Here is a 25,564-nt window from a genome sequence, read left to right as displayed (position 1 = left end):
ATGGTGTGTGTGTGGTGTGTGTATGGTATGTGCGTGTGTGTCGTGTCGCGGTTAGCGCGCTGCGAGACGAACCCAGCGACCCGGGTTCGATTCCCGCTTACACCAGCGACGATTATCTGAAGCAGTCCTGGGCCTCCCCTAGGTCGACTCAGCCTCAACTGAGTACGTGGCGCGATGTGTAAACATCGCCACTAGAAAGACAAAGGTGGCCGTGAGTGATGCGGGCCACCCACCCCCTCGCGTGCCGTACCGGTCTTCAAAGGTGCTCGAATGTAACACTTAGCCCAACAGTCTGTTAAGGGGGTATTTGTGTTTCTTGTGTGTGTTATATCAGTGTTTCTATTTATGTACAACCACATACACGTACATCTGTTGTGTGCACATGCATTGGTGGTGTATAGCTGTGTCTATGTATTGGTACACACGTGTCTCTAGTTACGTGTGCACACGTGTTGATGTGTACACACGCGTGCGCGCTCGTAGCTGTGTACACGTGTATGTACGTGTGTGCGTTTATGGGAGCGGTGGCGCAGTGGTTAGCGCGCTGGCGCTAGAGCCCGGCGACCCGAGTTCGATTTCCGCTCACGGCCAAAAAGTTGTCCTGTGCCTCCCCTAGGTTGACTCAACCTCAAATAAGTACTGTACCTAATAGACATCGCCACTAGGGATACAACAGCGGCCGGGCTTGGTGCTACCCCCTAACAGCACTTGCCCCAACAGGCTGGTAAAGGCTTTACGGGGGATCTTTGTCTTTGCACCCAAAGCGTGTGTTCTCGTGCTGCCGCTGCCTTTGCGAGGCGGCATCGCGGCCGCGGGCCCCGAAACGGGGCCCAGGGGCTCGGAGCGCGGTCGTGGGCCGAGGCGGGAGGGGGGGGCTTGTGGCCCTGGGGCCACGGGGCGGACGCGGCGCTAATTGAATCAGCGCCGTTTGTTTAGGATCCTTGCGCGCGGGAATTCGCTGCGCCCCGCTCCCTATTCCACGCGTTCGTGCGACAATTGTGAGCAACTCGACAAAGACAAACACGGCCGGGGGACCTCTCTCCCTCTCTCCTCGCTCTCCTCGCTCCCCCCTCTCTCTCGCACGCACTCTCCGTTTCGTGAATATGCTGTAGTTTGGAAACACGCGGACAGACCAACACACACACGCGGGGACAGACACACGAAGTCGCACGGGAACGCCGCATAGACACTTTCACACACAACACGGAAGACGCACGCAGGGCAACAGGAACACGCTGGGCACGCGGAGAAACACGAACCCACAGACAAAGACACGAACACACACAGTGAGGGACACACAAATACAGACACACACATGGACAAACAACACGCAAAGACACACGCGGGCACACACAGACACACACGCGCAGACTCGGAGCCGGCACCGCGGAAGGCGATGACTCCACATTCCTCTCCCTTCCTCGCCTCCCTCTCCCCATCTCCCCCGCCTCCCTCTCCCCATCTCGTCCGCCTCTTCCCTGCCTTCATCTACTCCCTCCTTCCCACAGTCTCTCACTCTCTCGTCCACCACCGTCTCTCCCCTTCTCCCCGCTTCGCTCTCCCGACCCCGCGAGTCGCTGCCGGGCTCGGGGAACGAACAACGCCGTGAACTTGAGCGGGAAATGGGGGGGGGGGGCGTGGGATGGGGGCAGGGCTTGAGCGAGCTGCATTCAGGGGGTTTCCAAGCCCCCCTCGTTCCACCCCTACTACCCTCTCCAACTGCGATCGACAATCACCGCTCGTATCGAGACCGCCCGCCCCGTTAGCCCCCCTCACCCCCGCCCTCTCGAGACGGGGGTCGCGCGGAGAACAATAGCGGCCTGCGCGTAGCGGTGCCACCGTGACCCCGCGTTGCCGTGACCCCGCTTTGCCTCTACGTTACCCCAGCGTGACCATCGCCCCTGTGTTGCCTCCACCCCTGAGTTACGGGGTCACTCGGCCACGGGGTCGCGTTAAGGGCCGGCCTCGATCCGGGGTCGGCTATGGGGAGTGGCTGTGGTCGATTGGACTCCGGTGTGGTGGGGTGGAGTGTTGATATCGGTTGGGATTGACTGGCAGGGTCGAGTGTGGGCATTGATTCGAGTTAGCCGGCTGACCGGTGGGTTGACTGAGGCGTGGGAATTGGCTGTGGTTGACTAATGAATGTATGGTGGGGTAAAGTGTGTGTATTGGCTGTGGTTGACTAATGAATGTGTGGTGGGGTAAAGTGTGGGTATTGACTGTGGTTGACTAATGGATGTGTGGTGGGGTAAGGTGTGGGTATTGGCTGTGGTTGACTAATGAATGTGTGGTGGGGTAAAGTGTGGGTATTGGCTGTGGTTGACTAATGGATGTGTGACGGGGTTTTCCCGCTGTGTCCCCTCCTCGCGTTCCCGGCTCCAATCCCCGAGCCCACAACGAAACGTCCACGCTTCTGTGCACAAGCGCTGTTGTGTCGGTGAATATTGATATGCGGATGTTGATTATGTGTTAGCTTTGTGTGTGACTGGTGTTTAGGTGTGTGTGTATTTCTGTATTCGGTGTGTTGACGTTTGTGTTAATAACACATGAATTGTGTTCGTGTGTTTTTGTGCATTTCTATGAGTTATGTACGATGTTCTCGTTTTTGACAATCAGGCGTGTGTGTGCTAAATGTACGTGTTTTGTGCGTTCATAAGGGTGTATGTGTATATTGTGTGGTAATTATGTCCGTGTACTCGTTGTGTGTTGGCTCTGTAATTTGTGTAATAAATTACCACGCATATATACAAATGTAGCACCTCCAATTAGTACGGTTGGCTACGTACGGTGCGAAATACGTTCAACATGCTTACATGTATATGTGAACCACTGCACGATTGTGTATTTTCGCATGCGGATTCATTGCGTCACGACACATATTTTTGTTTGTTCTACGCAGTGTAATTAATTAACAAATTGTGTTCATTGTGGTGGTTATGTGTGCATTGCTCGGTTGTGTAGGCGTGTGTACGCGTGTACATATATACATGTATATGTGTTCGGACACATCTTGTTGTGCACGCGTGTGTTCATGGTCTCTGCTCGTTTGTGCGGTGTGCCTGTCCTTATGGTTATGTACACGATTGTGTACGCGTGTTTGTATATATATATACGGCTGTGCGAGTTCAACACGTTCATGCCTCTTTGACTGCTGATGTACACACACGTCCCATGCATGGCCCACTGAATTTCCAGTTCTGTATCCCCTCATATCTTGCACCGCGTTCTCTACGCTGCCGGGTTAATATCGGCGCGCTCCGATATTACACGAATGTTGGTATGAATCACTTGCAGTAGTTCACAGCTCGTGACGAGGTTGTGTCCAGCGTAACGGTGCAATACAATGTGGAGTGGAAGAGCTGCTAAATCACGACCGTCCATCACGTGTAGTAGATGTTGCATACACAGCGGCGTCACCCTTCATATAAATCGCGCCTCTCACAATCGCCGAGGGAGAATCATAGACGCGAGCGTGAAGATGGCAGCATCAGCCAGGGTGCTGAGGAGCCGGCGGTGCTACCAACAATTTCCCGAGCTCTGCGGTCCTCTATATCGATAATACGTTTGTATATTTTCAGGTAATCCATGTTCATAATGTTTATACGAGTGGGAGCACGCGGAGACAACTCACGACGTGCGAAGGGGCAACGCTCGATCCCACGGTACAGAAGGGACGGGGATAACAGTCCACGCTTTGGTGGCACCGCCGTTTCCTGGCACGGCTCCTCCTCGATGCCCACCCGTGGGAAGGGGGAGACATCATCCCCGTGTGCGCGATCCCCCAACCCTCGCTGCTGCCTCCACAAGGCAGGGTCACAGGCGACGTGCGTAGCCACCAACACTGGTCGGCTAATGTGAGCGCGTCTCAGCGGTGCTGCGCAGAAGCAGTGGGGAATGCGTGTGTCGTGTATCTAGAAACAGTGGGCTGTGTCTGTGTGGAGTGCATCTATAAAAGTGGGCTGTGTGTGTGTGTAGAGGAGTGCGTCAAAGGCAGTGGGGAGCGGTAGTGTAGCGGTTAGCGCGCTGCGCTATGAACCTGGTGAGCCGAGTTCGATTCCCGCTCACAAAGCGGCCGGGCGTGGTGCTGGTGACCCTCGTGTGCTGTGTCGGCCTTCATAGCTGCGACTCGCTAACAGCACTTGCCCCAACCAATCTGTTAAGGTCGGGTCTTTGTCTTCTAGATGCAGTCCGTTATAGGCAGAGGAGGAGCTCTTGAGCCTGGACTTAAACAGGGACAGGGACTTGACAGCACGGGTGTCTGGTGGGAAGGGAGGTCCAGACTGTGGGGGCAGCAGAAGAGAAGGAGCGACCTCCGGCTGAGCGGGGCTGGACTGAGTTGTGTGGTGTTTGCCCTGTCTGTGGTGCAGAGAAAAGGCACGTGCTAGTAACAGCTGATGAGACGGCACAATGTGTTTAGCAAATCTGACTGCTGAGGAGACGCATGAGGGCCGAAACCCGCCTACGTCTCGTGCGATGTGTACGTAGCAAAGGTAGCTGGAAGTTCTAATGCTCTCCCACCACACGAGATATATCATGATTCATAATGCGTGGGCATCTGCAGTCCGATACGAGGTGAGGCTCAGCGACGTCGCTTGCCACGGATGGTAGCCGCGGTCGGGAATGGAAGGAACTTTGGGCCATCTGGTCGATCACTGCGCCACCCGCCTCTCGCATACACGTACTTACACACGTACATACACACGTACTTACACACACGTACTTACACACACGTACTTACACAAGTGCGTACACACGTACTTACACACACGTACTTACACACACGTACTTACACAAGTGCGTACACACGTACTTACACACACACGTGCTTACACACACGTACTTACACACACGTACTTACACACACGTACTTACACACACACATACTTACACACACGTACTTACACACACGTACTTACACACACGTACTTACACACACACATACTTACACACACATACTTACACACGTGCGTACACACGTACTTACACACACACGTGCTTACACACACGTACTTACACACACGTACTTACACACACTCGTACTTACACACACATACTTACACACGTGCGTACACACGTGCGCACGGAACGAGAAGATGACTGCACTACCGTTGTGGCAGTGACTGCGCTACTGAAATCATCGCAGCTCGACAGAGCAGCGGCTGACGGCCGTCTTGGATGGAGAGCGACGCGGGGGAGCAGAAGCGATTTGTCGTCGAACTCGCGGACCTGCTCGGTCAGAACCTGGACACGACGAGTGGCATGACAATACTACATTTCGATTTGAAGCTTCTTTCGTGACTGCAGGGATTCATCTTCTTGGTTCTTTCGGTAAAGTCGCGTAGAAGGGAAATAATAAAATAATAAAAATGAAACATAATAAAATACAGCCCTGTTCTTTACCTGAGGACGGCTGCTTGCGTTGTGGTCGAAACGTCGTGAGAATGTATTTAATTATGTTTTATTTTTATTAATTTATTATTTCCCTTCTACGTGACTTTACCGAAAGAACCAAGAAGACGACAATACTCATCTTGATAGTTCTTTAGTCGGGTGGGTCCCGGCCAGGTCTAACGCTCGGCGGCGTTGAGTCCATATCTGGGCGGCCGCCACCTTTCAGCAGCCCGCACTGACCGGCGTGGAGAAGTATGGTCAAACCACTCCCCCAATGAGCGACACGGTGTGTGGAGCTCATTACCAAGGGCGACTCACAAATATATGTTCGTATCACTGAAGAAGGAAAGCAAAGATATCAACGTTTCGACCGACTGGCCTTCGTCGGGAATACATTTATGCAAATAAAGACAAACACCCCCCGCATCGACTCAAGCAGACTGTTGGGACACGTTTCGTGAGCGAGCACCTATATATATGTGTGTGTGCGCTCGCTCTCACACACACATATATATATGTGTGTGTATGTGTGCGCTCGCTCACACACACACACCTATATATGTGTGTGTGTGTGTGCGCTCGCTCACACACACACACCTATATATGTGTGTGTGTGTGCCCTCGCTCACACACACACACATATATATGTGTGTGTGTGTGCCCTCGCTCTCACACACACACATATATATGTGTGTGTGTGCCCTCGCTCACACACACACACATATATATGTGTGTGTGTGCCCTCGCTCACACACACACACATATATATGTGTGTGTGTGTGCCCTCGCTCACACACACACATATATATGTGTGTGTGTGCGCTCGCTCACACACACATATATATATGTGTGTGTGTGTGTGCGCTCGCTCACACACACACATATATATGTGTGTGTGCGCGCTCGCTCACACACACACACACATATATATATGTGTGTGTGTGTGTGCGCTCGCTCACACACACACGTACGGGGGGGGCTTCGTTTCTCACTGGATGCGTCCCGCGCCGCCGCGGCCATGGCGACATGGGGTGTACTGGATGTGGTGTGCCGGTGTGGAAACATTTTCTGGACAGACCCGTGCTGAATTCTAGCCATGGATGTATGCATACGCAAGCACATACCGTGTGTGTGTAACAGTGTGTGTGTATATATTGTGGGCAGCGGTAATGTAGCAGTTAGCGCGCTGCGCTACGAACCTAGCGACCCAGATTCGATTCCCGCTCACGGCCAACACCAGTGACGACTATTTGAACCGGTCCTGGGTCTCTCCTAGGTTAACTCCGCCTCAAATGATTACCTGGTACGGTATGCAAACATCGCCACTGGGGAGACAAAGGTGGCCGGGCGTAGTGCTGGCCACCCACCCCTCGTGTGCCGTGCCGGCCTTCATATGTGCTCGCTAAAGCACTTGCCCCAATAGTATGTTTAGCCTATATGGGTGATCTTTGTATTTGCCTTTGTATATAGATATATACATACCTGGGCGCGAAATGTGCCTCTGAGTTGTGAGTGTAGCCGGGTGTTTGTGTTGGTTTACGCGTCTGTCTGCTAAATGTTTACACGTGGGTCTGAGTGTTTGTGGGTCTGTGTGTTTTGTGAGTCTGTGTGTGTGTTTGTGAGTCTGTGTGAGTCCGTGTGTTTGTGAGTCTGCGTGTATCAGTCTGTCTGTGTGTCGGTCTGTGTGTCATCCTGCGTGTTTGGCTACGGGTGTGAAGAATGCGGTGTGTGTGTATACGGGGGTGGAGCGGTGGCGCAGTGGTTAGAGCACCACTGCGAGGGCGCTATGCATCCTTGCCGCACCTGAGTTCGATTGCCGACCACGGCTCACATCAGTGGCGAGTGGCTCGTGAAGCGCACCTGGGATACTCTCCGCTTCACAGCCCCCTCACTCTGCTGCGTGGTATTAATCCAGCAGTGGATTTACAGCGATGGTTGTAAATTAGAACTATGATTTATTTGTTATTCTATGCGAGGTGTTCAGAATGCGTGTGTTCTGTATGCAAGCACGTGTAATGTCGGTTTCGGAGGAGTCTGTATGTATGCATCGGCGTGATGATCGTGTCGACATATGGGAGATGGAGTCATGGAATCAGGCCGTGTGCACGTGCTGGGTGGATTGTTACTTGCAGGGTCGTTAGTGGGGGGGGCAGCCTGCGTCCAGCAGTGGATTGAACATGGCTGATGGTGATCGCGTTGGTATGTGTACACGCGTGTGTCGGTATGTGTCTGTGTGTAACGTGCACACGCGTTTGTAGCGAGCTGTGTGGCCGTGGTGTGTATTGTATATCCATGGTGGTGGTGGTGGTGTCACCCATGGTGATGTTGTGTGAGTGTGAACGTGGTGGTGGTGGTGTTGTGTCACCCATGGTGATGTTGTGAGTGTGAACGTGGTGGTGTTGTGTCACCCATGGTGATGTTGTGTGAGTGTGAACGAGGTGGTGGTGGTGTTGTGTCACCCATGGTGATGTTGTGTGAGTGTGAACGTGGTGGTGGTGTTGTGTCACCCATGGTGATGTGTGAGTGTGAACGTGGTGGTGGTGTTGTGTCACCCATGGTGATGTTGTGTGAGTGTGAACGAGGTGGTGGTGGTGTTGTGTCACCCATGGTGATGTTGTGTGAGTGTGAACGTGGTGGTGGTGTTGTGTCACCCATGGTGATGTGTGAGTGTGAACGTGGTGGTGGTGTTGTGTCACCCATGGTGATGTTGTGTGAACGAGGTGGTGGTGGTGTGTCACCCATGGTGTTGTTGTGTGAACGAGGTGGTGGTGGTGTGTCACCCATGGTGATGTCGTGTGAACGAGGTGGTGGTGTGTCACCCATGGTGTTGTTGTGTGAACGAGGTGGTGGTGGTGGTGGTGTTGTGTCACCCATGGTGATGTCGTGTGAACGAGGTGGTGGTGGTGGTGTTGTGTCACCCATGGTGTTGTTGTGTGAACGAGGTGGTGGTGGTGGTGTGTCACTCATGGTGATGTTGTGTGAACGAGGTGGTGGTGGTGGTGTGTCACTCATGGTGATGTTGTGTGAACGAGGTGGCCCTCTCGGCGTGGGCTCTGCCGTGAGCGACGCTCCGAGTGGACGAGCCGGCGATGCTGACTGTGCATACATCACGCAGGTTATGTCTCATAGCAGGTTGCGCGCGTGTTGACTGGCTTGAGCCGGTTTTGTGTAAATACGTTTCAAGGTGTGTACAATTTGTGCAATATTTAGATATTGTGTGTGTGTGCTGTTGTGTATCCGTGGCGTGTGTGTATCAAGCCGTATGCGTGCATTGTATTTGCGAATTGTAGATGTTATGTTATAAAGGCATGGTTTTGTAGTGTGTATGTGCATGGGTGTGTGGATATATTGTGTGGGCAGCGGTAGTGTAGTGGTTAGCGCTCCGCTGCGCTGCGAACCTGGCGACCCGGGCGCGATTCCCGCTCACGGCCAACACGACGATTATCTAGGCCGCTCCTGGGCTTCCCTTAGGTCGACCCAGCCTGAAATGAGTACTCGATGCGATGTGTGAACACCGCCACTATGGAGGATAAAGGCGTCCGGGCACGGTGCTGGCCACCCACCCCCTCGCATGCATTGCCACTCTCTAACGCTACTTACTCCTACAGTTTATTTAGGCTGTACGGGGGATCTTTGTCTCTATATATTGCATTGCGTGCTCGTGGTTTGTGGCACATGCTATGATGTGTAAGTGCGCGTTACCCACACATACACAACGCGTATGGGAGCAGTTGCTACGAATTCTATTCTCGGTCACGGCCAATGTCAATGGCGGATGATATCATCTCGGCCACATGCGAGTACCGCTTACGGTGTGTAAACATCGGGACGGGGAGACAAAGGCGGCCGGGCGCGGTGCCATCCACGGCAGCCCCTTGCGCACCGCTACCATCCTTCATCGGTGCTCGCTTGCGCCAACAGGCCGTGTGGGCTACACGGGGCAACTTTGTCTTTGTAGTCGTGAGTTGTCGACTAGCGAGGTGAGCCGAGTCGCTGCGTTGAGTCGCAACCCCCCCCCCCCCCAGATGACCCCCCCCCAGATGACCCCCCCCAGATGACCCCACCCCCCCCCCCCAGATGACCCCCCCCCAGATGACCCCACCCCCCTCGCTGTCAACCTCCCCCGTGTCCCCCCACGCACCCCCGTGTCCTTGCGATTTCGACCCCAAAGGGGGTCACGCCGCGTGACGTCACGGGGCTCGACTGCCCTTGGCGTTTACTCAAAATTAAGGGTGGGGGGGGGGGCAGCGTGGGGGGCAGCAGGGAGGGAAGGAATGGGAAGGGGCCCGGTGTGAAGTTGACGGATGCGTGGGAGGGAGGGGGAGAAGGGGGAGGCAGCGGCGGGAGGGAACAAGGTGGTGGTGAGGGGGGCTTGTTGGCTTCCCAGGTGACACCCCCCGCCCCCTCCCCCCGCCCCCTCCCCCCGCCCCCAGCCCCCCAGCCCCTGCCAGCTCCCGTCAGCGGGCGCGGCTCCCGCGAGTCGCGGCCGCGCGCGGATTTCAGTCAAAAAGCATTAGGGGAGGATTAGGGGACACGCGCCCAGAGCTACCGGGGTGGGGTGTGCGGGGAGCCGCGGTGCCCAACGCCCCCTGCCCCCTCCCGAGCACCATCCCTCACCTCGCTGACACAGCGATAGAGGAGGCATGGCCGGGGGGGGGTCCCTGGAACCCCCGAAAAGGGGATTCATTCCCGTGGGGTCGCGACACTGCGCCACGCGTGAGCGGCGACGTGCGGACCGAAGTAACGCGCTCGGCTGTGCCGCCACAGCGCCGCCTGTGTGCACACACACACGCAGCCGCCTGTGTGTGCACACACACGCCGCCTGTGTGCACACACACACGCAGCCGCCTGTGTGTGCACAGACACACGCAGCCGCCTGTGTGTGCACACACACGCCGCCTGTGTGTGCACACGCAGCCGCCTGTGTAGCGAAGCGCTGCTGCTGCACGCTCCCCTTTGACACCGCCGTGTGTGTGTACTCTGTGTGTGTGTACACACACAGAGTACACACAGCACACACGTGTGTCTGGTTGGTGTTGTCGCGTGAAGCCGCGTACACTACTACGACTGCTCCTGTTTTGTCGCGTACACTGCTACTGTGATGTCGCGTACACTACTACTGTGATGTCGCGTACACTACTACTGTGATGTCGCGTACACTACTACTGTGATGTCGCGTACACTACTACTGTGATGTCGCGTACACTACTACTGTGATGTCGCGTACACTACTACTGTGATGTCGCGTACACTGCTGCGAAGTCGCGTACATTGCTACTGTGAAGTCGCGTGCACCGCTACTGTGTTTGTCGCGTGCACCGCTATTGTGTTTGTCGCGTGCACCGCTATTGTGTTTGTCGCGTGCACCGCTATTGTGTTTGTCGCGTGCACCGCTATTGTGTTTGTCGCGACCACCGCTATTGTGTTTGTCGCGTGCACTGCTATTGTGTTTGTCGCGTGCACCGCTATTGTGTTTGTCGCGTGCACCGCTACTGTGTTTGTCGCGACCACCGCTATTGTGTTTGTCGCGTGCACCGCTATTGTGTTTGTCGCGTGCACTGCTATTGTGTTTGTCGCGTGCACCGCTATTGCTGCTGCTGTTGTCGCGTCGCGTACGCGGTCGCGCCGCGTTGGCCGAGCTGAGCGCGAAGTGAGCCGTGTGTGTGTGCGTGTGTGTGTGTGCCCGTGTGTGTGTGTGTGGCCACTCAGTTGCGGCCCTCTCTCCCGCAGACCATCCTCAACTCCATGCACAAGTACCAGCCGCGCTTCCACATCGTGCGCGCCAACGACATCCTCAAGCTGCCCTACTCCACCTTCCGCACCTACGTCTTCTCCGAGACGGACTTCATCGCGGTGACCGCCTACCAGAACGACAAGGTGAGTCGACGAGGAGCGACCCCCACCTCTCTCACAGCCGTGCCCCCCCCTCTCACAGTCGTGCCCCCCTCCCTCTCACCCGTGCCTCTCTCACCCGTGCCCCTCTATCACTCCCATGCCCCTCTCTCATCCGTACCCCCCCTCTCTCTCACCCGTCCCTCTCACCTGGGCACGTGTCGAACCTCGCCGCCGCACCACGCGCTTAGACACGTCGGCACATTTGCAGTAACAAAGACAAAGCTCCCCCGGATAGCCTTTAACAGACGGTTGGGGGGTAAGTGCTGTGAGCGAGTCGCGGCAACTGTGAAGGTTGCCACAGCCACACGAGGGGGTGGTGTGGTCTCAACCATACCCGGCCAGACAACCGCTATTTCATCCCCCTGTGGTGATATGTATAAACCGCACTCGGTTAAGGCTGAGTCAACCTAGGCGAGGCACAGAACCGGTTTAAATATTCGCCACTGTCATAGGTCGTGAGCGGGAATCGAACTCGTGTAGCCGGGTTCGTAGCGCAGCGCGCTCACCGCTGCGCACACATGTAAGACAAAGGCAAAGATCTGCCATATAGCCTAGCAGACTGTAGGGGCAAGTGCTGTTAGCGAGCGCCTATGGAGGCCGGAACAGCACACGAGGGGGTGAGTGGCCAGCACCACGCCCGGCCGCCTTTGTCTCCCAAGTAGCGATGTTTACACACCGCACCAGGTACTCATTGGAGGCCGAGTCGACCTAGGGGAGACCCAGGACCGGTACAGATAATCGTCACTGGTGTTGGCCATGAGCGGAATTCGAACTCTTGTCATCAGATTCGTCGCGTAATGCGCTAGCCGCTACATCACACACACATTTCAACACACACAATCTGACTGACACGCACAGCGCAATTCACACACAAACCACATGAACACGGAACTTAAATCCACACAGACGTGCACACACTTCAAACACACGCACGCACGTAAACACGGATACTTAAAGTCGCACAATGACACGCACACACGCGCGCGCACACACAGACACTCAAATTAACACACAAAAGACAAACGCAGAAATGTAAACTCACACACGCACTTCCATGCGCGCACGCACACACTGACATACGCACGGACAATTATTTTCCCAGACACACACACACTTAAATTCACACACATACAGCCGCTTAGACTCACACAGAAGCACATACACTCAGCTTCACAGACAGACTAAACTCACACGCACACGAACGCACATGCACTCTTGAATCTCACAATCAAAAACACACTTACAGCGTTAAAGAAAAAGAACCCCCGTATAACCTTAACAGACTGTTGGGGCAAGTGCTGTTAGCGAGTAGCACCTATGAAGGCCGGAACGGCGCATGACGGGATGAGTGGGCAGCTCCACGTCACGCCCGGCCGCCTTTGTCTCCCTGGTGGGGATGTTCATCGAACCATATAGGTATTAATTTGAGTCTGAGTCGACCGAGATGAGGCCCAGAACTGGTTCAGATAATCGTGTTGGTGGCTGTGAGCGAGAATTGAACTCGGGCCTCTGCCGACTTGGTAGTGCAGCGCGCTAACCGCTACACTACCGCTCCCCACACACACACCTCCCAACACACACACACACACACCTCCCAACACACACACACCTCCCAACACACACACACACACACCTCCCAACACACACACACCTCCCAACACACACACACACACACACCTCCCAACACACACACACACACACCTCCCAACACAGACACATTTACACCCTTCTCCCAACACACACACACACTCTCCCAACACACACACACCTCCCAACACACACACACACCTCCCAACACACACACACACCTTCTTTCAACACACACACATCTACACCCTTCTGGCAACACACACACCTTCTCCCAACACACACACACACATCTACACCCTTTTCGCAACACACACACACCTTCTCCCAACAAACACACACACACCTCCCAACACAGACACACCTCCCAACACACACACATCTATACCCTTCTCCCAACACACACACACACTCTCCCAACACACACACACACACCTCCCAACACACACACACACACACCTTCTCCCAACACACACACACACCTTCTCTCAACACACACACATCTACACCCTTCTGGCAACACACACACCTTCTCCCAACACACACACACATCTACACCCTTTTCGCAACACACACACACCTTCTCCCAACACACACACACACACCTTCTCCCAACACACACACACCTCCAAACACACACACCTACACCCTTGTCGCAACACACACGCACACACCTTCACCCTTCTCACGCTCGCTGGTGCGAACATAAACTCGCACACGCAATCCAACGCACGCATAATCGCACACATAATTAAACTCGCACAGACGTGAGCTCACACAAATTCACGTACAAACACACACGCGCACATACACACACGAAATACAAAGATCACCCGTATAGCCTTTATAAGACTGTTGGGGTAAGTGTTGTAAGCGAGTAACACCTATGAAGGCCAGCACGGCACACGAGGGGGTGGGCGGCCAACACCACGCCCGGCCGCCTTTGTCTCCCTAGTGGCAATGTTTACACATCGCACAAGATACTCATTTGAGGCTGAGTCGACCTAGGGGAGGCTCAGGACCGGTTCACATAATCGTAACCGGTGTTGGCCGTGAGCGGGGAATCGAACCCGGGTCGCTGGGTTCATAGCGCAGCATGCTAACTGCTACACTACCGCTCCCACACGTACACACACACAGGTACACACACACGTACACACAGGTACACGCACACACACACACAGGTACACACACACACACGTACACACACACAGGTACACACACACGTACACACACACAGGTACACACACACAGGTACACACACAGGTGTACACACACACAGGTACACGCACACACACACACACAGGTACACACAAGGTACACGCGCACGCACAACACGTGCACCCGATACACCCGTCGGACTCGCGCGGGTGGCAATGCAGGATGCGTGCCGCGTGGGGTACGCGCGCCGCACGCCGCGGTAATGCGCTCGGCAAACACGGGGGGAGCACCGAGGCGCGCGCGGGGGGGGGGGGCGCGGGGGGGGGGCGCGCGGGGGGGGGCACGCGCGGAGAGGGAGGGGGGGCGCGAGGGGGCGCGCGGCGCGGGGCGACCGAACCAGAAAATCAGGAACACCCGGGCGCGTGTGTGTGTGTACCTCTGTGTGTGTACCTGTGTGTGTGTGTACCTGTGTGGGGAGCGGTATTGTAGCGGTCAGCGCGCTGCGCTATGTACCTGGCGACCCGGGTTCGATTTCCACTCACGGCCAACACCAGTGACGATTATCTGAACCGGTGCTGGGCCTCCCCTAGGTCGACTTAGCCTTAAATGAGTACCTGCTGCGGTGTGTAAACATCGCCACTGGGGAGACAAAGGCGGTCCTGCGTGGTGCTGGCCACCCACCCCCTCGTGTGCCGTTCCGGCCTTCATAGGTGCCCGCTAACCGCATTTGCCCCAACAGTCTGTTGAGGCTATACCGGGATCTCTGTCTTTTATTTGTGCATGTACTTTCAGAGCATGCTAAGTACGAATACACAAAGCGTGGTGTCTCATGCACATATCATTTGTACGAATTTCGTGCGTGTTTAACATTATGTATGAACGTGTGGGTGTGTACGTATCAAACGGTCCCTATTGTACCGTACACATTGTTGATGTACATTGATGTCCTTTGTATATGTGTGTATTGTGTCTGCGTATCACACAGCGAACGATATGTTACCCCCATCTCGTGGGATCATCCCGGTGAAATGTTGTTATTTAAGCTCAGCAGCGGTTATGTACAATGTCTGTGTAATGTTCATTGTATGAAGTATTGTGTGTACTGTGTATTATTGTTGCACGGCAACATAACGCGGATTTAAATATGAAGGTTTTAACATCGTAATTTTTTGGCATTATCGGTAACCGAATGAGTAAAACCGGTTCAGGCGCAGGTTACCGATTTTCCGGCTGAGAAAGAGAGGCAGCAGCTGTAGCTGTAGCAGCTGTAGCTGCTGTAGCAGTAGCAGCTGCTGCAGCTGTAGCAGCTGTAGCAGCAGTAGCAGCTGTAGCAGTAGCAGCTGCTGCAGCTGTAGCTGTAGTAGCTGTAGCAGCTGTAGCTGCTGTAGCAGCTGTAGCTGTAGCTGCTGTAGCAGCTGTAGCAGTAGCTGCTGTAGCAGTAGCAGCTGCTGCAGCTGTAGCAGCAGTAGCTGCTGTAGCAGCTGTAGCAGTAGCTGTAGCAGTAGCTGCTGTAGCTGTAGCAGCAGTAGCTGCTGTAGCTGTAGCAGCAGTAGCTGCTGTAGCTGTAGCAGCTGCAGCAGTAGCTGCTACAGCTGCATCTGCTGAAGCTGTAGCTGCTGTAGCTGTAGCTGCTGTAGCTGCTGCAGCTGTAGCAGTTACCTATTCTGGAACCGGTTTAGCTGTTACCGGTTTAACAAGCCTCCTGTTCTCCGTAATCGCGTCTGCATGCGACAGCATCTCCGTGCTGAAACAGTGGAAGTGTTTAATTCATAGAGGTAACCGTAGGTGCAGTGACACACACACATATATATACAGTCTACAAGTGTGTGTTTGGTTTATTATTACTGTGGGGAGCGGTGGTGTAGCGGTTAGCGCTACGCTGCGTTATGAACCCGGTGAGCCGAGTTCGATTCCCTCTCACGGCCAACACCGGTGACGATTATCTGAACCGATCCCAGGCCTCCCCTCGGTCGACTCAAACGAGTACCTGGTGTGGTGCGTAAACATCGTCACCAGGGAGACAAAGGCGGTCGGGCGTGGTGCTGACCACCCCACCCCCTCGTGTACCGTTACGGCCTTCATAGGTGCTCGCAAACAACACTTGCCCAAACAGTCTGCGCAGGCTATACGGGGGATCTTTGTCTTTATTATCCATCACTGCATATACATCACACGTGCGTGCATTGTGTTGTGTACATGGCAGATGTAAAATGTGTACCGTGAGTGCTGTGTATGCATCACGTGTGCTTTGTGTGTATGGGTGCGTCTCATGTACAGGGCTCGACAACTGACATAACGAGCAGAGGCATGTTGGTCGAATTCGGTAAAACGCTCAATATTTCAGGAACCGCGATGCACATGAATACGACGAGACGATGGTCCCTAATAAATGGTACGTCGCGAGGCAGTTCTTGAAGAGCCGCACGCGGCCCCGGAGCGGCAGGTTTCCGAGCCCTGGCCATGCGCGTGCTGCATTATTCAGCCTGTGTGCATCTTGACGCACGTGTACACTCACACTGAACACACACGCCCAGCGTCCACAGCTTACACGGCAATGCGCAGTACAGAGCAGATTCTCGTGCGTACGGATAGCAATTCACAACCCCCTTTGTCTATCCACTGCTGAATTAATGCCTCCCCACGCCGTGCCGGTCAGCGGGGGTTGTTTGACCATACTTCACCACGCTGGTCAGTGCGGGTTGGTGAAGGGCTGGCGGAGTTGGTCGGACTGATTCAGATGTTACTCCCCACTGAACTCAAAGCACAGCGTGCTCACCATTGCACCGCGGCTCTCCCTCTCTGATCTACATGTCTATTGGATCAAGACGGCTCTCTTCCATCGCCATCATGAGCAGCAGCTACGATCAATCTCCTGGTGGATGAAGATTTCCCCACGCGGTCGCCATCTCTCACGATCTCATGATGTAGCGGGAACTTAACACCTCCACTCGTGTAGCAAGTCGCGCCTACGTGGTGCGCATTGATACAATACACTTGTGTACAACGACGACATCATCGCCGTGAAGTGTGATTTGTAGTTAGCCATTGTCATTCATGCAAATCGCATTTCAAATAATAATAATTGACATTTACCCAAGAGAGGCGCGTGCCGCTTTATCTAGAGGGTCCTGCTGCTGCCGCTACGTTGGGTTTCTCGATGTAAGATGTGTTCAGCCCCAGTTAATGATGAGCTGTGTTTATGATACACTTGGGAGAAAACTCACGCGTGCGAGGGGGCAACACTCGATCCCATGGTAATCAGGCACAGGTGATACCAGTCCCCACTTTGCTGTCACTGCCTTCTCCTGGCACAGTCCCAGTGGTTACGGTTCCTCGACGCCGAACCAACGGGGAGAGAATCTCACGACATCTGCGTGTGACCCACCAACCCTCGCCGCTGCCTCCACAGCGCCGGGTCACGTGCGCAGCCAACAACACCACCACCCGCAACATCGCCGCAGTCGCACGGAGGAGACGGGAACCACAGATCAGCGGAAGGGCGGGTGGTAGCCCAAGCTCTGCGATTCTCTATTCTGGTGTGGCCGCCTCTGTGCATGGGGATGAACGTCTCCACCGACGCGTCCCTGCGCCTGTGAGCGTTGAGTTGTGGTGATGACAGAGGTCGCGGTAGACTTCGTGGTGGTAGAGGTAGTGATGGTGGTGGAGGTAGTTGTGTTTGTAGTGGTAGATCATGATGGTCGTGGTGGTCGTGGTGGTAGTAGTGGATGTGGTAGTGGAGGTATTGATAGAGGTGGTGGTGGAGGTAGTTGTGTTTGCGGTGGTGGTGGAGGTAATGGTGGTAGTCAAAGTTGAAATCGCGATGATGTGTGTATACCAGTTATATTATATGTATCCTCACCAATCCGCACTGCCCATCGTGGTGAAGTATGGTCAAATAAAGCCGCATGGCGTGTGGAGCCTCTCACTGGGCCTGAACACATGCGTAGCACATACTTCATGTACATCCATGCGTGTACCGTGTGTATTGATGTGCATGTGTCATACATACAGACGATGGTGACTCACTGCTGTATATTCTATCGATATTCTAGAAGGGCAAGTGGTGTGGTATTTGCCTCTCACACACAAAGATTACCCGTATATCCTTAATAGACTGTTGGGGCAAGTGCTGTTAGCAAGCCCCTATGAAGGCCGGCACGGCACACGAGGGGGTGGGTGGCCAGCACCGCGCTCGGCCAGCCACCTTTGCGTAGTGGCGAGTTTTTTACAAATTGCACCAGGTACTCATTTGAGGCTGAGTCGATCTAGGGGAGGCCCAGGACCGGTTCAAATATTCGTCACTGATGTTGGCTGTGAGCGGGAATGGAACTTGGGTCGCCGGGTTCGCAGCGCAGCGCGCTAACCGCTACACTTCTGCTCCTCACAGACACACGCGCAGAGACACACGCAGAGACACGCAGACGCACACACACACGCAGACACGCGCAGAGACACACGCAGACACACGCAGACACATACGCAGACACACGCAGACGCACGCAGACACGCGTAGACACACACGCAGAGACACACGCAGAGACACACGCAGACACACGCAGACACACGCAGGCACACGCGCAGACACACGCGCAGGCACAGACACACACGCAGGCACACGCAGACACACACGCAGGCACACACGCAGACACACACGCAGACACACGCGCAGACACACGCGCAGACACAAACACGCACACACGCAGACACACACCCAGACACGCGCAGACACACACGCTGGCACACGCGCAGGCACACGCACAGACACACACACGCAGACACACACCCAGACACACGCAGACACACACACGCAGACACACACCCAGACACACGCAGACACACACACGCAGACACACACGCACCCTGCAGTCGAGTCTCTGTGTGCACATATCCGAGACTCGGCACTGTCGCCCTGTGGCTGCTGGCGGCCCTGTAAGGACCCCGAGCTCCCGGGGTCGATTGGTCTCAATCGTAGCGCGGGGTCCACACGATCCATCACCGGTGAACCGAGTAACTCGCCTCCCGCCGGGTGTGACGGTAAAGCCGACAGAGAGTGGGCGAATCCCCCTTTCATACGACAAAGACAAAGATCCCCGTATAGCCATCAACGGAATGTTGGGTCAAGTGCTGTTAGCGAGCACCTATAAAGACCGGGGAGGCACACGACGGGGTGGGTGGCCAGCACCACGCCCGGCCAGCCGCCTTTGTCTCCCTAGTGCTGATATTTTGAACGCCAGACCCAGATGCTATTCTAAGGCTGAGCCGACTTCGGGCAGGCCCACAACCAATAGAAACGCATTTATTGCGTGTCACGAGAGTGGTGGCGCTGTATTTATCGCACTGCGCAGCCTTCCCTGCCATCCAGGTTCAACACCGGGCCATGGACAGACACGACGCACCCAGGGACCAATGGTACCCGAACCCGTCCGAGCTGTCTCTCTCCCTGGCCGATTCAGACTAAAATGAGTAGCTGGCACGGTCTGTGAACATTTGTACTGGGGAGACAAAGACGGTCGTGCGTGGTTCTTTATCTCTCCCTTCCCATGGGGCTTTGATTGGTGCTCGCTAACAGTGCTTGCCCAACAGTGTGTCAGGCTCGAGACATTCTGTACTTGTGTTAGAACGCGTGTGTGTTTGTGAGTGTGATATAGATATACGTGCAGGTATATGTCATTCACGTACACAGTCATTCACGTACACACTCGTGCACACATTCACTCGTGCACACACCACGCGCACACACCCGGGCACACAGTTGCACACACGGACTCTCACACACGCGCACACCATTACAAAGACAAAGATCTCCCGTATAGACGTGACAAACTGTTGGGGCAAGTGCCGTTAGCGAGTACAGTGTCTATGAAGGCCAGAACGGCACACGAGGGGTGGGTGGCCATCGTCACGCACCTTTGTATCCCCAGTGGCGATGTTTACACACCGCACCCGATACTCATTTGCGGCTGAGTCGACCTAAAGGAGACCCACGACCGGTTCGGATAATCGTCACTGGTGTTGGTCGTGAACTCCGGTCGCTGGGTTTCTTAGCGCAGCAGTCCCGCTAACCAATGCGCCACCACTCTCCAAAGACAAAGGTGCCCCATATAGCCTTAAAGGACCGTTGGGGCGAGTGCCGTGAGCGCGCCACCACTGCCCCCGCACATTCACAAAGAGCGCGGAACATCTTCAGGGCTCGGTCTTGAAATCAAACTTGCGAATTGAAGCAATGGGGTGGGGGGGGGGAGAACCTCACCGCATCCACCTCCCACGCTAAGCTAAGTTTTGTTTGGGAGTCGGAAATTCTGCGCAGTTGTAATTTGAGTGAAATCCACGCGCGTCTCGATTACTAATTCCCTCTCTCTCGCCGCGAGCTCCAGAGCGCGCGTGCCGTGTATACTCGCAGTGCACGGTGTGTGCACACGCTTGCTGTGTACACTGACAGCAGTGCGTGTTGTGTGCAAGCTCTCGCCGCGCGTGTGCACACACGCGGCGGGCTACGCGGGAGCGAATTCGCCCCCCGCCACGGACAGTTTCTCGGGGGGGGGGGGGGGGGGTACGGTCCTCTCGGGGTCCCCTTGGGATCGACGCACGGGCTCGGCAAAGACCCCTCATCCTTGTCTCACGCCTCCCTCCCAGTCCTCTCCCCGACCCCTATCTCCTACCCCGCTCTCACAGCTCTCTCCACTACCCCTCTCCTTAGCCCTGTCCACTACCCCTGTCCCCTACCCCTGTCCCCTACCCCTGTCCCCGTCCTCTCCCCCACGTGTCGCTCCCCGCGTACACTCGCTGAAAGGTGGTGCCGTCTCGCTGTGAGTTACGGGGGGCGGTGGACAGGCCGCAGTGGCGGTGAGGCTGTTGTTGGCTGTTGTTGGCTGTTGTTGGCTGTTGTTGGCTGTTGTTGGCTGTTGTTGTTGTGTGTCGTCGTCACTCGCACTGCAGTGATACAGGTCGCGACATCCGTGGGTCGGGGTGTTCCGCATCTCATGAACTGTGGCCGCGTGTTGTGCGGAGTAGCTCGGACCGTGTTGGCTGTATTCGAGTGGCATTGCAGTGTAGGGTGTTGTGTCCGTGTCACCCGGACCGCACGGGCTGTGCGCTAAGGTTGTTGGATCTCGGGACCAACTCTAAGACTGACAGGGGAATAGACACACGCATTGTAGATGCACACGCATTGTAGATGCACACGCATTGTACACAAGTGTGCACACGCTTGTGCGTGCACAGCAAGTGCGCGCATGCAGCCTGCAACATCGCCATGCACGTACACACACGCGTTACACATCGCACATTGAAACACGCTGACATAACAGTATCCACACGTATACAGAGCTTACACAATACATACATAAACACACACGCACAGAGAAAGAGTGTTAACATAGCACTGCACCCATGTCGCTACAGCGCGTGTACATTGACAAAGACAAAGATGCCCCGGAATATATCCGCACGTGCTGTCGGGGCAAGTGCTGCCAGCGAGCTCCGATGTTCATTGACAAACACACACGTGCATTGTACACTGACACATACGGAGCTTAACACAAGCAGAGACGCACACGCTGTGTACACAAACACACACGCGCACGTACGCATTGCACATGTACACAGTGTTCATTGACACGGGGTAAATATACACACACACCGCCCCACGGTGACCCCCCCCCGCCCTCACGTCCCTCTCCTCTCACCCCACCCCTCCCTCCCCTAGATCACACAGCTGAAGATCGACAACAACCCCTTCGCCAAGGGGTTCCGGGACACGGGCAACGGCCGCCGAGAGAAGAGGTAGAGAGTTCGCACCCGGGCGGTGGTGCGGAGGGCATCGCACCACCACGCACCACCACCACGCACCACTACCACCACGCACCACCACCCCGCACGTGCCCTCGCTCACCCAGCTCTACACACCCCCCGGTGGGAACAAACTCACCCCGCTGCTCACCTGCCCCAGTCCTGATTCTCGTCGCCTCGGGGGTCAATGCCGAGCAAGTGGCGCCACCTGGCGGCGATGACGCGGAACGCCATCAGTGTGACCACCAGGGCCACCTCGCCACTCAGCAGGGTGACCACTCACCAGGGTGACCACTCAGCAGGGCCACCTCGCCACTCGCCAGGGTGACCATTCACGAGAAGCATCAAGCTGACCCCCACGTGCGATGCAGGTGTCTCCGTGTCTCACCATCTGCTGCCCCCCATCTCCTGACCCTGACCCCAACCCCGACTGACCCCCGCCCTCCCCCCCCCGTGCCCCCTGCAGGAAGCAGCTGGCGCTCCACTCGCTGCGCACGTACGAGGAGGCGGAGGGCGAGGAGCGCGACGACGGCGACTCGGACGAGGAGCCCCCCCCGGGCTCCGCCAGCGCCTCGTCCAGACACACTCTCCCTGCCAGCCCGCTCTACTCCGGTACGCACACCCCAAGTACCACCACTCACACCCCACCACCACTCACACCCCACCACCACTCGCGCCCCACCACCGTCACGCACACGGCATCCAGACGACAGACGAATTGCGACGAATCGGCGTCGCGGTTCCACTCGGGAGCGCATTCCTCGTACGTCTCGATTGCACCCGTGGGTTCGTCGCGTCGGCCTCCCGTAGCCCCCCATCTACTGTCATCATCATCATCCTGTTCATCATCGAGAGACCTGGGTCCCTGCACAATCGAGTCGGTGTCTGTGCCGTGAACCTGGAGAATCGGTGCCAGATCGAGGATTCCGTGATGGCCACACGCCACGGCGGCACCGGGCAGCGGGATACTATCGCATCCGATTCTCGCGCGATGGCGGCGGCGATGTAGTCCAGGAGCTCGATGACGTTGTCGAGGTTCTGCTGCTGCTGGCTACGACATGGCCACAATCGCACTACTCCCGTCACTGCGTCTTTAATCTCCCATTCAGTGGGGGGGTGCGTGCTCAGGCCGGGCTGAACCCAGGTACTGAGGTTTAAAGTGCGAGCGGGTGATCGGACGATTGCACCTCCGATTAGCACGGTTGGCTACGTTAGGTGCGAGAGAAGTTCAACATTTATATACGTACATCTGTGCCAACCACTCTGGTGCCGTCTCGCGAAGCGTTTGCAAAGCGGCAGAGCGAGTTTGCGACTCCGCGCACGTGGGAGCAGGGATCCGAGATGGAGGCAGACGTGGGCAATGATGGCCGGCGATGATGGTGATGATGATGGGGGCAATGGCTGTCGCTTTGCCGTGGCCACAATCAGGCGACTGGATTTAGAATCAAAATAATCTCGTCGCTCGCTCCGGCTTTGAGGGAGAGCGTTATTTCGGCTGTGTCGGTTCAACGCAAGCAAAACTACGGCCTGGTTTTGATATTCACAGTAAAATATAAAACGCTACCGCGTGTGCACGTGACATCGGTACACAAACACGCGTGCACATCAACACGAACACGCACGCTGTTTCCTCGGATCGCTGCTCTTTATTTGACGTTTGTGCCGTTGGTGGTGACCCAAGTCGTAGCTCTTGCCAACGAGCCTCCTCTCCCCGGAGTTGGCAAGCGCGGGGTTAACCCAGAGACGTCGTGACACTCCGCGAGCTCAGAGCCGTGCTCTCAAACTCTCTTCTCGCGTCGCAGAGCGGAGCCGCGACGACCGCGAGCAGCGAGGAGGCCGCGGCGGCGGCGGCGAGGACCGCGGCCTCGACCTCTCGGCCAAGGAGCTGCGCTCCCCGGGAGACCGCGCGGCCGCCGCGGCCGCCTTCTCCGCCTCGTCCTCCTCCTCCTCGTCTCGCACCCCGGAGCGCGATGCCCCGCGTCACCCGGCGCGCTCCTCCTCGTGCCCCTCGGAGGCGTCGCGCCACCCCGAGCACAACGGCGCCGACAAGCACCACGACCCGGCGGGCAAGGCCCGCGACGGGGCCTCCGCGCGCGGCGGCGGCAAGGAGAGCTTCGCCCCGCTCACCGTGCAGACGGACGGGCCGCACGCGCACGTCGCGTCGGGAGCGCTGCACAACCTCGGCTTCCCGGGCCTGCATGGGCAGCCCTTCTTCGCGCCCATCAACGGGAGCCACCCGCTCTTCCTGCACCCCGGCCAGATGGCCATGGCCTCGGGCGCCTTCCCGGGCCTGAGCGCCGGCATGGGGCCCCTGCTGGCCTCCATGTCGGGCGTGCTGGGCGGCGCGGACGCGGCGGGCGCCCCGCACGGCGTCCCCGCCTCGTCGGCCGCGCTGCACTTCCCGGGACTGCCCCACCACCTGCTCGCGTCGCAGGGCCTGCCCGTGTCGGCCTTCGGCAGCCTCTTCCCCTACCACTACACCTACATGGCGGCCGCCGCGGCCGCGGCGGCGGCCGGGGCGGGCAGCCCCGCGCACCGGCACCCGCTGTTCGGCCGCCAGCACCTGCGCTTCAGCCCCTACTCGCTGCCCCTGTCCACGCCCCCGGCCCCCGGCGGCCCGGGCCTCCTGGCCGCGGGGGCGGCGGCCGCGGCTCCGCCCCCGCCGCCCGCGGCGCCGCCGTCCGGGGCGGCCGAGGCCGCGTCCGGCGTCGAGGGGAAACTTGGGGGGGCCGCGTCGCCCGCCCCCCCGAGGAGCCACGGCGCCAGCCCCGAGCGAGAGGGCAAGAGCGAGCTGCGGAGCATCCAGCGGCTCGTGAGCGGCCTGGAGGGCGGCAAGCGGGGCGCGTCTCCCGGCAGGGGCAGCCCGTCCTAGTCCGCTGCCTGCCGCTCCGCCCCCCGAGCCTGCCGCTGCCCACGCGCGGGAGGGTGGGGGGGGGCAGCCGACCGACAAACACGAAGGCGTTCCGGCGCGCGCGCTCGCTGTGACGCCCCGGGGGTGACGCGAGCACGTACGCACCGATGCCGACACACACGCACGCACGCGCACCCTTCATGCCGACAGGATCCGCCTACGCTCGGGCGGCGACGCGGCCCGGCGGCGGCGGCCGCCCCGATTAATACCGCGGTGGTGCGCATTGGCCGTGACAACACCACGTGTCGTCTGCTTCGCTGCGGACGTTAAAGATCCCGTGACGTCATTAGCAGGGTCCAAGTTGGAAAATATTGCTCGAGTGGGATTGGACGCCGCAAAATCGTGGCAGCAGACTGGGGCCCAAAGTCTCGCTGGCAATTGAGACTCTGTACTGGCCTCCTGAGTGCACACCTGGCCACACACACACACAGAATCAACTTGGACTTGAAACGCTGATGGCGACACATTCTAGACAGACACTGACACGAGTGCGCATGCACACGCTGGGACACACGGAGATGCTCACACACGCGCACACACGCGCACACACGCCTTTGTGCCGATCCTCCACAACACAGACACAACTCCCATGTGTGTAGCAGAGTGGCGGCTGAAATGCGCCATGTCACACACAGACACTTTCATCACCACGTTGAGTGCACACGCAGTGTACACACAGTGAGGATACTCACACAGTACACACAGCCGTGGGTACACAGTGGACCGAGTACTCGTGCCGAGTCCACGACTCAACCACTGATACTTGGGCCAGACTGTGCAGCCCGGCCACGTGATCGCAACGAGAGGGAGAGCCACTGGGGGGGGGGGGGG

The 25,564-nt window shown here is 56.8% G+C and overlaps 1 protein-coding gene across 2 annotated transcripts in view; it reads left to right on the top strand.

Annotated features, from left to right (window-relative positions):
* The window catches only part of LOC133348247 (T-box transcription factor TBX2-like), a 31,602-nt gene extending 6,801 nt beyond the window's left edge, over window positions 1-24,801 (top strand). The window contains exons 3-6 of one of the 2 annotated variants that reach the window (XM_061560962.1): window positions 11,122-11,268; window positions 21,740-21,816; window positions 22,289-22,434; window positions 23,625-24,801. In XM_061560962.1, the coding sequence (XP_061416946.1) occupies window positions 11,122-11,268; window positions 21,740-21,816; window positions 22,289-22,434; window positions 23,625-24,694 (1,440 nt within the window). In that variant the 3' untranslated portion in view covers window positions 24,695-24,801. Of the gene's footprint in view, window positions 1-11,100; window positions 11,269-21,739; window positions 21,817-22,288; window positions 22,435-23,624 lie in introns of both variants that reach the window. The other variant, XM_061560961.1, reaches the window with a different exon arrangement.
* The last annotated feature ends 763 nt before the right edge of the window (window positions 24,802-25,564 follow it).

This window comes from Lethenteron reissneri, chromosome 27, assembly GCF_015708825.2.
Source record: "Lethenteron reissneri isolate LAM-NWPU_2019-01 chromosome 27, ASM1570882v1, whole genome shotgun sequence".
Lineage (NCBI taxonomy): Eukaryota > Metazoa > Chordata > Hyperoartia > Petromyzontiformes > Petromyzontidae > Lethenteron > Lethenteron reissneri.
The sequence above is the reverse complement of the archived record's forward strand: the minus strand, read 5'-3'. Positions and strand labels throughout refer to the sequence as shown.